The sequence below is a fragment of the Notolabrus celidotus genome, chromosome 12, assembly GCF_009762535.1.
Source record: "Notolabrus celidotus isolate fNotCel1 chromosome 12, fNotCel1.pri, whole genome shotgun sequence".
Classification (NCBI taxonomy): domain Eukaryota; kingdom Metazoa; phylum Chordata; class Actinopteri; order Labriformes; family Labridae; genus Notolabrus; species Notolabrus celidotus.
In genome coordinates, this window is record NC_048283.1 from 28660221 (window position 1) to 28675025 (window position 14805).

The following is a 14805-nucleotide window of genomic DNA, read 5'->3' on the forward strand; positions in this document are numbered from 1 at the left end:
TCAGCACAGATGGGAGGACATGTTACTTTGGACCCCGAGAAGACAAAAAGAGGTCAATTACATAAAGAGCAGGACACCCACTCTCTTTTGTTGAATGTATGTAAAGTTTTCTTCTGTAATCGGTCTCAAAAGAACTCCAAAATATCAGTCATTTTGCTAGGCTGAGTAGTTGGTGGTCTTTAGATACTCATATCTTCCATCACACCTCCACGCCCTGCCTAACTATTGCTGTTGGTGGCAAACCCTCTCCAGCATTGTCCACATTTTTACAGATCATTTAGCCAAACCCCCCCTGGAGCTTTCTCCTTCTCTGCACCTCCACCCCTAAAATCCCGTCTCCTGCCACGCCGACTGGTGTTTGTGTGTGTCTGTGTGTGTTTGTCTCCCCTCTCCTGAGTAAGATAAGACCACAGGAAAGATGCTCCCCTAGTGACACCTCTGGAATCCCAGGCATGTCTCTGTGGAGCTGCTCAGACTTTTAGGATCACTCCACTTGGACCACAGCCCCTCCTCTCCTATTCTGAGACTCTGGCACACAAACACCAAGTTGTAAATCTGGCATGTTCTTTGCAGTAGCATGAATGAGCAGTGACTGAATTATGATGGCATGTCGGCAGCTTGCAGATAAATTAGCAAACATCTGAGGATGCAATGGAGAGCATCTGTCAGACTCTTGGTGGGTTTATTCTCAGGAATATCAGCCCACATAGTTAGGGTGAGAGGACGGTGTTATTAATCATGTTCAGGATCATTCTGACTCTTGTGTTTGAAGCAGATGGTAGAGGCAGTTGGTGGTTAATTTTATGTCCAAACGTCTGACAGGATGCACGCATGCTGCATGTATAGACATGCAACCCTGTGAAACGTATGACCAGTGGTCATCACAGTCTTCTCTGCAGTGTTTGACTCTAATGAGTCAACTGATGAAAGAACCAGGAAGTGATGGAGATGCCTCTGATCTAAAGATGGAGACAAACTACAAGCTATACTGGGGTTGTATTCGTGAAGTGTTGTGAGTCTTTGAGGAAATGAACTGAATTTTTGTCTATTTGTATGAGTATACTGATAGCTTAGCATCAGAATATGCTCCCTATATATCTGTGGTTCATCAGCCTACATCTGTTTTTCTCAGCTTACAGGTTCAACTACAGATGAACTCCCATTTCAAACTTTGTTTTGGCTTTTGAAAGAGCTCAAAATTTTACTCATTCAAAATGAGACGACCATGAAATTAATGTGATCTCCTACTTAATGCCAAAACAAACAAAGTGATATATTTTAAACAGGGTTTGGGTTGGAGAAGATGTACAATAACTTCATGGTGGTCCAGCCTATTTGAATTGTGCATTGTTGGGAGCATGTTCAACATGAGGAATATGCAAATATATATCATTTGTCCTTGTCACTGGTCCTTTTCTTGAGATGTGGATATTTGTTTGTATTGTTTATGTATATATATATATATACACACATATATATATACACACATATATATATATTTAATTAGTACTGATGTAGATGCCGCTTAATGTGTGCAGCACTCAAGTAGAAGACAAATTCCCCCCACCACATAAGAAAGTGTATCATATTGCATCATATTGTTTTCTATTGTATTGAATTTTATGGCAACTTATTGAATCGTATCGTGTCATATTCTATCTTATCGCATTGTGTTGTATCGTATCAAGTTATACGGCATTGTTTCCTGTTGAATTGAATCATATTGTACTAAACAGCCACAGAAGAGAAGAAGCTTCTACAGCACCACTTACTCATTCACTTAACTTTTAGAAGCAGAGAGTTGAAGACTTTTCAAGAACACATAAGTGCAGTTCACTTCAGCTCAAAGGCTTTTTTCTCTCACTCAAATGTTTCTCTCAATTTAAAAACAAAGAGAATGCACAGAGGACAAACTCTAATGAGTCACCCCTGAAAACAAACTCAGTGTCCCCTGTTTTTGTTTCCCATGAGTGGGAGTCTAACCAGCTGTTCATGCGGTGTCTTCACAATGAAAGACACCCTGCAGGGCAAAGGGCAAAGGGCGCACCCTCTCTGTGTGTGCATGCGTGTCTCAAGGGTTATTTTCTACTGAGGAGGAATGTGTCAGGGCTGCTGACCCTGTGTTTCATTTATTTACACCCCTGTTAGCGCAATCTCTTCAGTCTGATCTGCATGTTGATAGCTCCAGATGCTAATCTGACTGTTAGAGTGTGAACATTTTAGCCATGACACTTAAAGAACAGGTGCTTTGTTTTATTTTCTGCCCAGTAATGCTCGTTGAGATATAGAAAGATGCCTCAGTTGCAATTCCAATCCACTGTTGATTATCATTTACTTAATTTATTCCAAGTTTACATCATTTTGATTAAAACACTCAGCCTTTAGTCAGACAGTGTTCTGTTCAAAGTGTGTGGAGGAAAACAATGTTTTCAGTCTTCTATCATTTCTTTAATTTGAAATGACATTTGAAGGGATCAAAGTATTGTTTCAGAAATCATTGTATACATAAATCTCTGCAAGACTGAACGAGTGTCCTCTAAGAACAGCATGTTAACTTGTTAGGTTGTGACCCTAGCGTGTCCCTGGTCTGTTTGCTCTACATGAGATGTCTGACCCCCGGGTCTGGCTCCAAAGTTTGCTCCCTTTGAAAACACAAATTCCCACCTAAGTGTTTACATTCTGGATACAAGTCAGTGTGTCTGTAGGTTGTCAGTGTTGCTGTCTCTTAGTTGGAGTAAATATAGCAGATATATGCCTGGCTGAAGTATCCACTTACAGTTATTTACCAAAAGTGCTACCTTAAAACCTTGATGTGTCAAAGGCCAAGTCAGCAACTGCACTCACTGTTATTTATTGAAGTTATTGTATAAAAACTCACAATGAATGGTTTCTATAATTGTAGAAACAGCAGAAGGTTTCTCTGTGTCATCAGAATGACTGCTTTAAACAAGCTCCATGATCGCACCCGTGACTAAAACATTCCAGGGCAGTATCGTAACGAGCAAACATAATCTGGTTTTCATTTGCTCCTGCAGGAGAGATGATGGATACAGGTAGCTAGCACAAACCTCTCCTAATGTTCTCTAAACAGTGAGGTTGCATATAAAGATTTGTGCCACCAAAAGGGATTATCTACTATCAATTTGCCCTCAAGCAAGTGGGGAAACCTGTCCTAACCATCTGTCTGTAAATTTGCCCTCTGGGTGGGATTCATGGATTTGTTTTGAGGCTCAAGCTTCACCAACGTTGGAGATGAATCTGACTTTTTCTCCGGTATAAATTGCAGGACAACAACAGGATACAAAGATGTGCTCTCGCCCATCCTGCCTTGAAACATTCACTTATTGTCCGTCTGACTCATGGCTAAGAAAACCTTGCAAAGAGGCAGCTTAGGGATCAGAACCTGCGTGTGGACGATCATGCGTCTTATTGCTTGTAGGTATCTCCTAATGACCTCGTCTTTGTCAGAGTGAGATGGGGAGAGGAAGATGGCGTTGGAGCGGCTGATGTGGGTGAAGCTTGTTGTTGTGGTTACTCTGCTTTGTTCTTCCTTTGCATGCGATGGGAGAACACATGCTTTGTATCAGCAAAGTGCTGTAAAAATAAGTCTCCCAGAGCCTGAATGACGTTCACATGCAGATGCGTACATTCAGGCAGTGTGTGTGTGTGTGAAAGTGTCCTGTGAGGGGAAGGCTGAATTTCCACACCTGCCATTCATAAGAGCCATTTAGCTTGGTCACGTGTTTAATCTTTAGCAGCTGCATCTTTTTTTAACACTTGAATAGCTCTTAATGATGCCAAGGCTGAAGCCTGACTGTCTCAGACCTTTTACTCCACACTCAAACTGCTGCGGAGGATCCTATTGTAAAGATAGTTTTGATCTTGTATTCAGATTTAAGAACATTTCTCTTTCCAGCTTTGACAAAGATGCACGTTTTTACAGTCACACTCTCTGTAAGTCACATGGCGATGAAGAGAAGCGTTGTCCTCTGAGATCTTCTTATACCAAGAAAGTATTTCCTGGTATAGTTCAGCGACAGCACTCGTCAGTTTTTAAATTAAAGTGACATAAAACATAATCTTAGGAGTGAATGAATCAGCCTTGGAGATAACAGATAGTCAGAGGTGCTTTCTTTATCCTTGGATGATTGCCAAACTTCTTGTTATTGTGTTTGGATTCATTCTTTTACCTAACTCACTGATTTGGCAGCAGACCAAGGGGAAACTCTTAAATCAGGCTGTTATCTTTTGTTGCATCGTGAAGAGTTACGGGAGGTTAAAGGTCTTGTTATTAGAATGGTGTGGTGTCAGAGCTGGGGTCGTGTTGCAGTGTGACAACATACAAAGGAAACCGAACCTTAGCCTTATCTGCTTAAGACTCCCCAGAAAGCTTGTTGAGCCCAGAGAAAGGTTTTGTTACCTCATTCATTAGGATGTGGCTGCATTTCTGATGATGCTGAAGAAAAACAAACCAGAGAATGTCAGGCCCATCCAGTGAGAGAGGGATTAGGATATGAGTGGATGAGTAAACAGGTGAAGGTATCTTTGATGTATTCAGACAAAGCCTGAAGCATCCCTGTATTCTGCGTTATCTTTTCATGGCTTCATTAGTAGTCAGAGAGGAGCTTTCCTCCTACAGATTCCTGAAGGAGCCGCCATCACTGTGAGGAGGAGGCCGCATTGCCTACTGCATATAACACATGCAAATCCTCAACAAACAAACAAATGCAAATACATTTTTATCTTAAACCACGGCTTTCCTCGATGTTCTATAGAGGATGCAGACTCACACATGCATACATAATCACTATTATCAGTCCATGTAAGAGCAATAGCAATCTCCATCTTTTGTTTTGTTTTGGAAGAGAAACCCTTCTGTCTTCATTCCTATCACAGATTTTGCTTCACTACTTGGCTCAAATTCTCAACATCCTTTCTTCTCTGTCCCTCTTCCATCAGATACCTTGTCTGTATCCAGTAACGATGCCCTCCAGCCAGGCTCCAGTCAAACCCTGGGTCCTCACAGCTCACCAGGCCCCAAACGTCCAGGAAACACCTTGAGGAAGTGGCTGACCAGCCCCGTGAGGAGGCTCAGCTCCGGCAAAGCTGATGGCCACGTCAAGAAGCTGGCCCACAAGCACAAGAAGAACCGTGATGGCACGAGGAAGAACATGGACACCATCCCAGGCTCGCAGAAGGACTCAGACGACAGTGCGGCCACGCCACAGGATGAGACCCTGGAGGAAGTAAGAAGAGAACAGCTTATACCCTCAGCAGAAAAAATCAGTGCTACACTTTTGGTTCTACCAGCTGATCTCTTTCTCTCTGTCTCTCCAGCGCATGCGTAACGAGGGTCTGAGCAGTGGAACCCTTTCCAAGTCTTCCTCATCAGGCATGCAGAGCTGCGGCGAGGAGGAAGGAGAGGAGGGGGCCGATGCTGTCCCTCTACCTCCCCCTATGGCCATCCAGCAACACAGCCTGCTGCAGCCTGACTCCCAGGATGACAAGGTGGGTCACAAGGGGCTATCTACAAAAATAAAGACATATGAATAACTAGGCATGGTCACAGATAATAATATACAGGGAACACAACGCACAAAGCCGTCTGTGACACATAAAGGTTGTATTTAACAAAAAATAGCCACAATGAATAGGATTGATGTGTTTGTGCACATTATTCTCAAAGGGTTGAACATGCATTTTCTTCATTAACAGCAAAATGGCTCAAATACAGATATTATAAACGCACTAAAGAAGTAAATCAGATAATAAGACAGCATGAAATTTTAACCATGACGAATGATTTAGAGAAGATTTCAAAATAGCACATTTTAATTCCATCATTTTAAAGTAACAGTAAGACAACCATTCTTAACCTTTGGCACTAATAACTTCTTCTTTTCTCTTATTTTCTCGATGGTTGCATGTTCCTACCTTCAGCATTATGTTGATTTCTGTTCTGCTTCTCTTCTTTCCCAGTTTCCCTATCTCTCCATGTAAAACCTCTTCATCATCTCCTCTTACAATCCTTCTTTGTTTGACTTCTTTCTTGCCTTTTATGTCTTCTGTCTTTTACCAACTAACTGTCATTACCTTTGAGTGTAACCGTGCTACTGTTGCTGAAGTGAATACTCCATTCAAGTATAGCAAGGTGTCTGTGGGACTAAAGGGTGAATGGTGAGTCTGGTGTGAACAGGGGATCCTTTGCCTACCACTGTCCCTCAGACTGGGCTCTTTTTGCAGAGGCAAACTTTGTCTCCAATGGAGTATTAAGCAACGCTGTTTGCTGTATATAAGTTGTTTGACCAATCAGGATGCTCGTGCTTGAAGATCAGTCCAAACTCAAAGCCTGCCCTTGACCTAAACCCCTCTCATGACCCCTGTTTTCCCAACCAGCCAGTGATTGGCTCCAACTTGGCCCCTAATTAACCCTTTTATCAGGGAGGTCACACCCACCAAGTCCTTATTTGGGCATGTGGAATATCGAGGTCCAAACTCAACAATGGTGAGCCTGATCACATACATAGAAGCAACCAATTAGAATATTTGATTCCTGCCTGCATCAAGCACTGCCAAGTTTTACATCTGTCATGCTTTAAACCCAAACCTTTAACTCTTCATTTTCTCTCTTTTCCAGTCGGCATCTCGTCTCTCCGCTCGTCCCAACAGCTCAGAGACTCCCAGTGCTGCAGAGCTGGTCAGTGCCATTGAAGAGCTGGTGAAGAGCAAGATGGTGAGATACAAGTCAAGAAGAAAACTCACAAGAATGAGGCGATTTTATATGCAGAACAATTCTGACAGACTTACATAAAGGCACACACAGTTTTTTGTCCTGGTGTTGTTGACAGAGAATGGTATCATGGCCTACCAGTCATCTGTTAGCACTGTGACTCACTAAGCCAGCTGTCTGCTCTTTCAACAAACCAGCAACATACTCTGGTCACTATCCTCAAACACACTCATATCCAGTGTCCTTACTACAGATCCAGAGCAGAATAAAAGTCACGTTTGTTTGTTTTGATGTTAAATAAATAAACTGGAACATGCTGTTGAATAAGAAAAAATCACATTTATAGTCATTTATACCAGTGAGTCCTAAAGTGCAGACTGCAGCCCCCTGGTGGGTCTTGAAAGTACTGCTGATAAGCAGCAATTCACTCTATCTAACTCTTTATACTTATTTTCTTCCACCTTTTACACCCCTCCCTCCTCTCTCTACATCCCTTTCCTCCTCTCCTCACTTCATCTGTCCTCAGTCACTGGAGGATCGTCCCAGTTCGCTGTCAGTAGAGCAGGGCGACAGCAGCTCCCCCTCCCTCAACCCCTCCGACAACTCCCTCCTCTCCTCTTCCTCACCCATCGACGAGGTCGAAGAGCGCAAGTCTGGCTTCCTAAAGAGGAGACAGTGAGTTGTGATCCCTGTCATGTTTGTGTTTTCATAAACAAAACCTGCTCAAGTTCAATCAGTTAATCAAGCTCGTCTTCATTTGTGTGCTTATATGGAACACTTCTGAGGTTCATCCACGGCTTAGTGCGTTACACGTGTCTTACACAATGACCATTTCTGTTTTGTGTCTCTCAGTTATGTGCTTCTGGAGCTGGTGGAGACTGAGAGGGACTATGTCAGAGATCTGGGATCAGTGGTGGAGGTACAAATATCTTACCACCATGCTTTCAGAGATCATCTTTGGTCAGTGTTTCGTGTATATTTTACAAATGAGTCACGTTTTCTTCATCAGGGCTACATGAGCAGGATGAAAGAGGAAGGAGTGCCCGATGACATGAGAGGAAAAGACAAGATTGTCTTTGGAAACATCCATCAGATCTACGACTGGCACAAAGAGTATGCTCTCAGTGTTTCTCACTTTACAAAGCCTCCAAATTCCACTGCAAATATTTTTACAGGAGAATGATCGCCTCAGGGTGAAACAAACAGAATCATTTTTAAAAATTCAGTGCTGTGTTTTTCTGCAGATGCAATGATGTGTTTTCTCTCTTTCTGTGTCACAGTTTTTTCTTGGCAGAGCTTGAGAAGTGTTTGGAGGATCCTGACAGGCTGGCTACTTTATTCATCAAACAGGTGAGAAGCCTGTTCACATTTGTTTTGCATCATATTTCTTCATCAGTAGTGGATTAGCAAACCCTCTTGTTGACCGCTAGACTGTCTAAGGATATATAATTCCCTGCAGCACTGTATCGTTCACTTCCTAATGCTTCCTTTGCTCTCTGACTTTGATACAACGACAGGAGCGAAGACTACACATGTACATCGTGTACTGCCAGAACAAGCCGAAATCTGAGCACATCGTTTCAGAGTACATCGACACTTACTTTGAAGTAAGGGAAACAATTTTACTGCACATCAAGACAAAAGTACAGATTTGTTTCGAAGCAGAACGGACAGTTTGTAATATTTGTTCATGTTTCAAAAGGACCTGAAGCAGCGGTTGGGCCACAGATTGCAGATCACTGACCTGCTGATCAAACCTGTCCAGCGTATAATGAAGTACCAGTTATTACTGAAGGTAAATCCACTCTCAATCATCATGTGTCTTTCCTTGCAAGCTGCATCAGACTAAGGAAACAGCTTCTTTACACTTACTGCATTTGATTTATTTCACAGGATCTTTACAAAGTGTCTAAGAAAGCTGGAGCGGATACAACAGAGCTGGAGGTAATGTGATTCAGTTAAAATATCTTTATATATGATGTGCATTCACATATTGTTTTGTAATATGTAATATTGTTAATGTTTTTGTGAGACATCTCTCTAGTCCTCACTTCTACCTTTACCTTACTCCTGTGCAAACATTATTCCTCTTAAAGTTTGTTCTGCTGTCTTGTTCTTCCGCAGAAAGCTGTAGAGGTGATGTGTGTGGTCCCCAAACGCTGCAATGACATGATGAATGTCGGGCGCCTTCAAGGTTTTGAAGTAAGACTGCTGTTCATCCATTTATAGAAGCGTGTGCATGTCTGTGTTTGAGTCTGTGTTTGAGTGATATGACAACTCTACTAAATAAAACAACTATGAAAAAATCTGTTGTAATGTTAGTGAATCACCACTAGGTGTCTGTGTTCACTCATTTTCCACAGCTGTGTCCTAATCCCTGTAGATTGTTGTGTGGTTTAGTCATTGCTGATGTTTCTGCCTGTTATTTATTTTCTTTATTCAATGTCAAAACATAAAAGCTGGCAGAAACACTCATAGAGTTACTTTGTAGTTGCGGTGTCTCTCTTTTTTCATGTTCCCCTTTCCTCTGCTCTCACTCTGTCTTCAGGGTAAAATTGTGGCGCAGGGCAAACTGCTCCTCATAGACACCTTCATGGTGTCAGACCAGGACGGAGGACTTTTGTCCAGAATGAAGGAGAGGAGAGTGTTCTTGTTTGAGCAGATTGTCATCTTCAGCGAGCCTCTGGACAAAAAGAAGGGCTTTTCTACTCCTGGCTACCTCTTCAAGAACAGCATCAAGGTTTGTGCAACACATTAAGATGTCAGACAGTTTCACAATCTTTAGCTTAAAATGAAGGAGCCAGGTTCACAAATTTTAATCTGCCAATTTAAAGTTTTGCCCTGACACTTTATCCCCTCTTCCCCCCTCTGTCTCCTCCTTGTCTCATCACTTCAGGTGAGCTGGTTGGGTTTAGAAGAAAATGCAGAAGACCCCTGCAAGTTCACACTCACCTCTAGATCATCTAGTGGAAACCTGGAGAGGTACACCCTCCATTCAACGAACCCTGGAGTCAGTCAAGTCTGGGTCCACCAGGTCAGCCAGATACTAGAGAACCAGCGCAATTTCCTAAACGGTAAGAGAACAAGGTTCACACTGAAGTCTACACCAACTACTACACTGCTGTTAGATTTTTAAAAAACAGTTTCATCTTTTTTACTTAATGAAGTCTAGTTTTCATTCAATTTCATCTCTCTCCTCATTCCCTCCCACAGCTCTAACATCCCCCATAGAGTACCAGAGGAACCACGTGGGTGGTGGCGGTCCAGGTGGTCCACCCGGCAGTAGCAGCAGTTGTACTGGAGGCCTGCCAGGAGGAAGCAGCTCCAACAGCACCAACATGGGAGGGGGAGGAGGCGGCGGTGGGCCTGGAGAAAACAGCTCCTCCTCCCTGTGCGGCCCTCGCTCCCGACCCTCCCGCATTCCCCAGCCATCCTCACGTCTCCCCCAGCCTGTCCACCACCACCACCCGCCGGGTCCCGAGGGGCCCGACAGGTCAGCAGGTATGTGGTCCCCCTGCCACCCTCAGTCCCTCCACCCCTCTAACCCTTTCTTAGACAGCAGCACAAATGGAGAGCTGCTGGCCTCAGATGTGCCTAAGATGAGGAGGCTGGATGGTTCTCATGGGTGTAACAGTAATAACAGTAACAGGCCAGCAGACAGCATGGACGGTGCTGTCAGAGCTGGTCTCGGGGGCTTTGAAGAAACACAGAAACATCAATCAGCTGGGATACCACAGATGGCCGTGGCTCCTCTGAATTTACCCCTAAAGAGCTCTAGAGTCGGGACAGTCTCTCCTCTGATTTCACCTCAGTCCCCAGGAGGAGGAGGGGGAGGAAAGGAGCCACTCATTCCCCCCAGCCCTGCTCATAAAGGCAACTCTTTCTGGGCGATGGTCCCTCCAATCCCTCCCTCTCCAGCCAGCCGGCCTGGTTCCTTCTCCTACCCTAGTGACTCCACCAGTGGAGGTGGTGGGGATTCTTTGGGCAGAGGAAGCCACGGGACTCCCTCTCATCACCGCCACTCCACCCACAGTAAGGACATTGACCGCATGAGTACCTGCTCCTCCACCAGCGAGCAGTCCATACACTCCACCCAGAGCAACGGGGTAAGACACCAAGTCGAGGCCCAGGCTTTGTCGAGGCCTGAAGCTACTAATACTAACCCCGCCCTCGCTGACAGGCTGTCAGACTGTCAGTCATCCTGTCGCCGCCTCTGAGAATGGCTTGTACATGCAACGACTACCCCACCGGAGATTAACGGCTTTCTGAGTGCACTAACTTCCCCGACGCTGTGTGTGAGAGGGAATTTTCTGGATCTCCGTGAATGTACTAACAGTGTGGCTCCGACTCATAGACGACTGTTATTTCAGCTCCCTGTACCACTCTCTCTGAGCTTCAGTATTTGTTTGCCTTTCAGCTGCAGCTAATCGACACTAACAGATATAGAATAATGAAATATAAAAAACACAATTTTTCTTTAAACCTTTCCATTCATTCCCTTAGGGGCCTTTTTCATGCAATAACCACAGTCAAACTAATGGATCAGGAGTTCTTTTACATACTGCCACCTTTCTGAGTCTTTAAATCTAAGCTTTTGCAATTGTTAACAAATGTTGGGACCACAAAAACTGCCCTCTGCTTCACTGTAACCTAAACAATCTCTCTTCAAGCTGATTGGTTGTCTTCTTGGAAACTGCTTTTGCTTCACTTCACTCTTTCCTTGAAAACAAAGTTCCTTATTTCAGCATCTCTGTCTTGCAAGTCACGACGTCTGCTTCACAACTTCTCACATATTGCAGAAAATAACTTTGATGCGTGACTTTGATCTCAACAGTGCAGACACGAACATCACCAATGAAAACCATCTTCCCGTGCTTCTTCTGCTGCATGTTTTCAGCATATTAGCAATGTGTTAAAATGAAGTCAATCAAATAACACATTTGATTGGTGTGAAACTCCTGTTGTTGTTATCTGTGCTCCCCTTTTTGAAGGAGTCCATATGCACGTGTATGTATTATCTTTCTCTTGGTCTGTGTACCTGTGAAGTCTCACTTTGTCTAAAGATTGTTAATCTTCCTCTCCCACAGAGTGAAAGCAGTAGCAGCAGCAGTGTGTCCACCATGTTGGTGACCCAGGACTATGTGGCAGTGAAGGAGGATGAGATCAGTGTGGCGCAGGGTGAGGTGGTCCAAATGTTAGCCAGCAACCAGCAGAACATGTTTCTGGTGTACCGTGCGGCCAATGAGCACTGTCCGGCTGCTGAGGGCTGGATCCCTGGCTATGTATTAGGACACACCTCATCCTCCACCACGCCCGAACTCCCTGAAGGAACCATCAAGTAAGAACAAAACATTTCTTATAAGACTGTGTTTAAGAACAATAATGTGATATATAGCTGAGATTTCTCTCTTCTGGTCTTGTTTGCTTTAGGAAATCATTATCATGGCACACAGCGCTCCGTATCCGCCGAAAGTCAGAGAAGCGAGACAAAGAAGGCAGGAAGATGGAGAACGGTTACCGCAAGTCTCAGGACAGCCTGGCTAACAAAGTCTCCGTCAAGGTAGAGAGTGTGAATATAAATTTATTTAACATTAAAATGTTATTCTACCCTTCTCCTTACTTTAAACTCTATTTTTGTTTCAAATCTTTTAAATGATTTAATTTGTCCTTTCATTTTTATTACAGCTCCTAAATCCTAACTTCATCCACGATGGTACGTAGACATTTTTCTTTAGACCATTAAGTGTGTTTGTGTGTGTGCATGAAAGTGAGCATGATTAAGTAAACATTAAACCATGAACTGTTCAAAGCTACATCTGTCAAGATTGGGGGAGAGAAGATAAAATGACCCATAATCCTTTGCATCAGCAATATTGTAAGTGCTACATCTCTTGGCTGTGCATGCAAACAAGCCATCAACGTGTCAGCAGTTGATTTGAAGCAGTCTTCACTGAACAAAACAATTATTTTATGTATATCAAACTTATTCTAGTTTAAGTTTAACCATGGCAGAATCAGAATTTTTGATGTTGCTTTTTGTAGTCTGTCTGGGATGATTTGTAGTTTTTTACACAGCAATCTCACATGACATCAGGAACATCGGTCTAGTGTAAGAGCAGTCAGACTCTCCAAACACCCCTATACTCCTTACCTTGACATCTTGACGTTTTCCATCGGGGTTGAAAGGAGAAAAAGTGGGTAGGAAAGGACATAGGGGGTTATTTTTTGGACTATTCAAATGTGCTATGGAAAGAAGGACTCAAATGCAGATCGTCAAAAACGTGCAATAAAATATATGATTGGGCATTGGATAGCTTAAACACAGGTATTTGCAGGTGGGTAAGCAGAGGAACCAGTAGACGGGAACAAGAGAGAGGCAGTTCAATTACTGAAGACATGAAGTGAGAATTAGCGATTGCAAAAATCTGACTTGTGTACAGAACATCTTTAACTTGTGATGTTTCTCTACAGCTCCTCCAGAGTTTCTCGTCCCTGTCAGCGATGTAGCATGTGAAAGTGGCGACAGTATCACCCTAAGGTGCAGAGTGTGTGGTCGACCTCGGGCCACTGTCACCTGGCGAGGACCCGACAACAACACTCTGACCAACAATGGACACTACAGCATTACTTACAGGTAAATATCTACACAGATATAAGAGCACATCTGTTGTTTACCGTGTTGAAACAGCCTGGGTAACATGATCATCTTTTTAGATAGGAAGCATCAGGTTCATGGGAAGTGAAGTCTTCATTCTGTGAAGTTTTAAAATCTGGCAGATCTAACTCTAACTCACATCTAACTCTTATCTCTCCTTCTCTGTGTGCAGCGAGACAGAAGAGGCCGTTCTTCGGATCCTTGGAGTGTCTGTAGAGGACAGTGGTGTGTACACTTGCGTTGCCACAAACGTAGCTGGCTCTGTCACCTCCTCCGCCAGCCTCAGAGTCACAGGTGAGGATCCTCATCATGAAGTACACCTTACGCAGTCAGGGGGATGATCTGCATGAATTTATTCTGTACAGCTTAATCCTCAAACATACCTAGGAGTAAATAGTGGCACTAACACTGTCACATTTAGTTGTTTTTGTCATCTGAATATACATGTTTTAATCACCTTATATTTCATTCAAACAAGTCAACAAAGGCATGTTCCTTAAATACAACATCATCTCTTCTCAGGAGCCCCAGATGATGGCAGTGAAGGCCTCTGGAAAAACAACTTTGAGTCCCACTACACTGAGATCACTGAACTAGGAAGGTAAGACTACCACTGAAACCCTTTTGAATTTCAGTTATGTTTTGGGGTTTTTTTCGAACCACATTAAACTAAAAATATTCCATATCACTGACCTTATTTTTGGACGCAGTAATAGTTATGCAGTTTCTAAGTAAAGCCGAGTGTTTTTAGAGAAGAGGAACTTCACATTTTTTGGTGACTGACTTATAGCTGTTTTTGTTTTCTGACACTCCCTGACACATATAAGTGCCTACATCATTGCAAACGGAATTAGCCCATTCAATCAGCTTCAGGCAAATACACTGCCTATGAAACAAGTACAGCATCCAAGCACATCCAATCACTTACATACTTTGTGTGAATGCTCCTTTAATCCTAATTGTTGTTCCTCAGGGGCCGTTTCTCAGTGACTAAGCGATGTGACCAGAGAGGGAGTAAACGGACGGTCGCAGCAAAGCATGTGAACAAGAAACTGCTGCGACGAGACCAGGTCCTGCAGGAGATCAGACTCCTGCAGTCTCTGGACCATCCCAACCTGGTCAGACTGCTGGACACGTATGAGACGACCAGCAGCTTCGTGATCGTTCTGGAGATGTAAGCAAAGTAGTGTTGCCATGTGACTCGGTCTCATTGTTAGTTCAACCCTGTGAGTTTTTAAAGTCTGACAAATACACGCTGTGTTTCTGTTTGCAGGGCAGACCAGGGCCGTTTCCTGGACTACATCGTGAGCTGGGGCAACCTGACGGAGGAGAAGGTGGCACTGTACCTGCGAGACATTCTGGAGGCTCTCCACTACCTGCATAGCTGGAGGATAGCACACCTTGATCTTAAGGTAAACAC

At 43.6% G+C, this 14805-nt stretch overlaps 1 protein-coding gene across 2 annotated transcripts in view; it reads left to right on the plus strand.

The window, feature by feature from the left end:
* The window catches only part of triob (trio Rho guanine nucleotide exchange factor b), a 110895-nt gene that overhangs the window by 92918 nt on the left and 3172 nt on the right, over positions 1–14805 (plus strand). For both annotated transcript variants that reach the window (XM_034697933.1, XM_034697934.1), the window contains 22 exons: positions 4960–5246; positions 5338–5508; positions 6638–6733; positions 7257–7405; positions 7583–7649; positions 7740–7843; positions 8011–8080; positions 8248–8337; positions 8433–8525; positions 8624–8674; positions 8855–8932; positions 9279–9470; positions 9627–9804; positions 9944–10836; positions 11818–12068; positions 12161–12290; positions 12416–12443; positions 13202–13364; positions 13558–13679; positions 13908–13986; positions 14359–14559; positions 14659–14797. In XM_034697933.1, the coding sequence (XP_034553824.1) occupies positions 4960–5246; positions 5338–5508; positions 6638–6733; positions 7257–7405; positions 7583–7649; positions 7740–7843; positions 8011–8080; positions 8248–8337; positions 8433–8525; positions 8624–8674; positions 8855–8932; positions 9279–9470; positions 9627–9804; positions 9944–10836; positions 11818–12068; positions 12161–12290; positions 12416–12443; positions 13202–13364; positions 13558–13679; positions 13908–13986; positions 14359–14559; positions 14659–14797 (3632 nt within the window). The remainder of the gene's footprint in view (positions 1–4959; positions 5247–5337; positions 5509–6637; positions 6734–7256; positions 7406–7582; positions 7650–7739; positions 7844–8010; positions 8081–8247; positions 8338–8432; positions 8526–8623; positions 8675–8854; positions 8933–9278; positions 9471–9626; positions 9805–9943; positions 10837–11817; positions 12069–12160; positions 12291–12415; positions 12444–13201; positions 13365–13557; positions 13680–13907; positions 13987–14358; positions 14560–14658; positions 14798–14805) is intronic.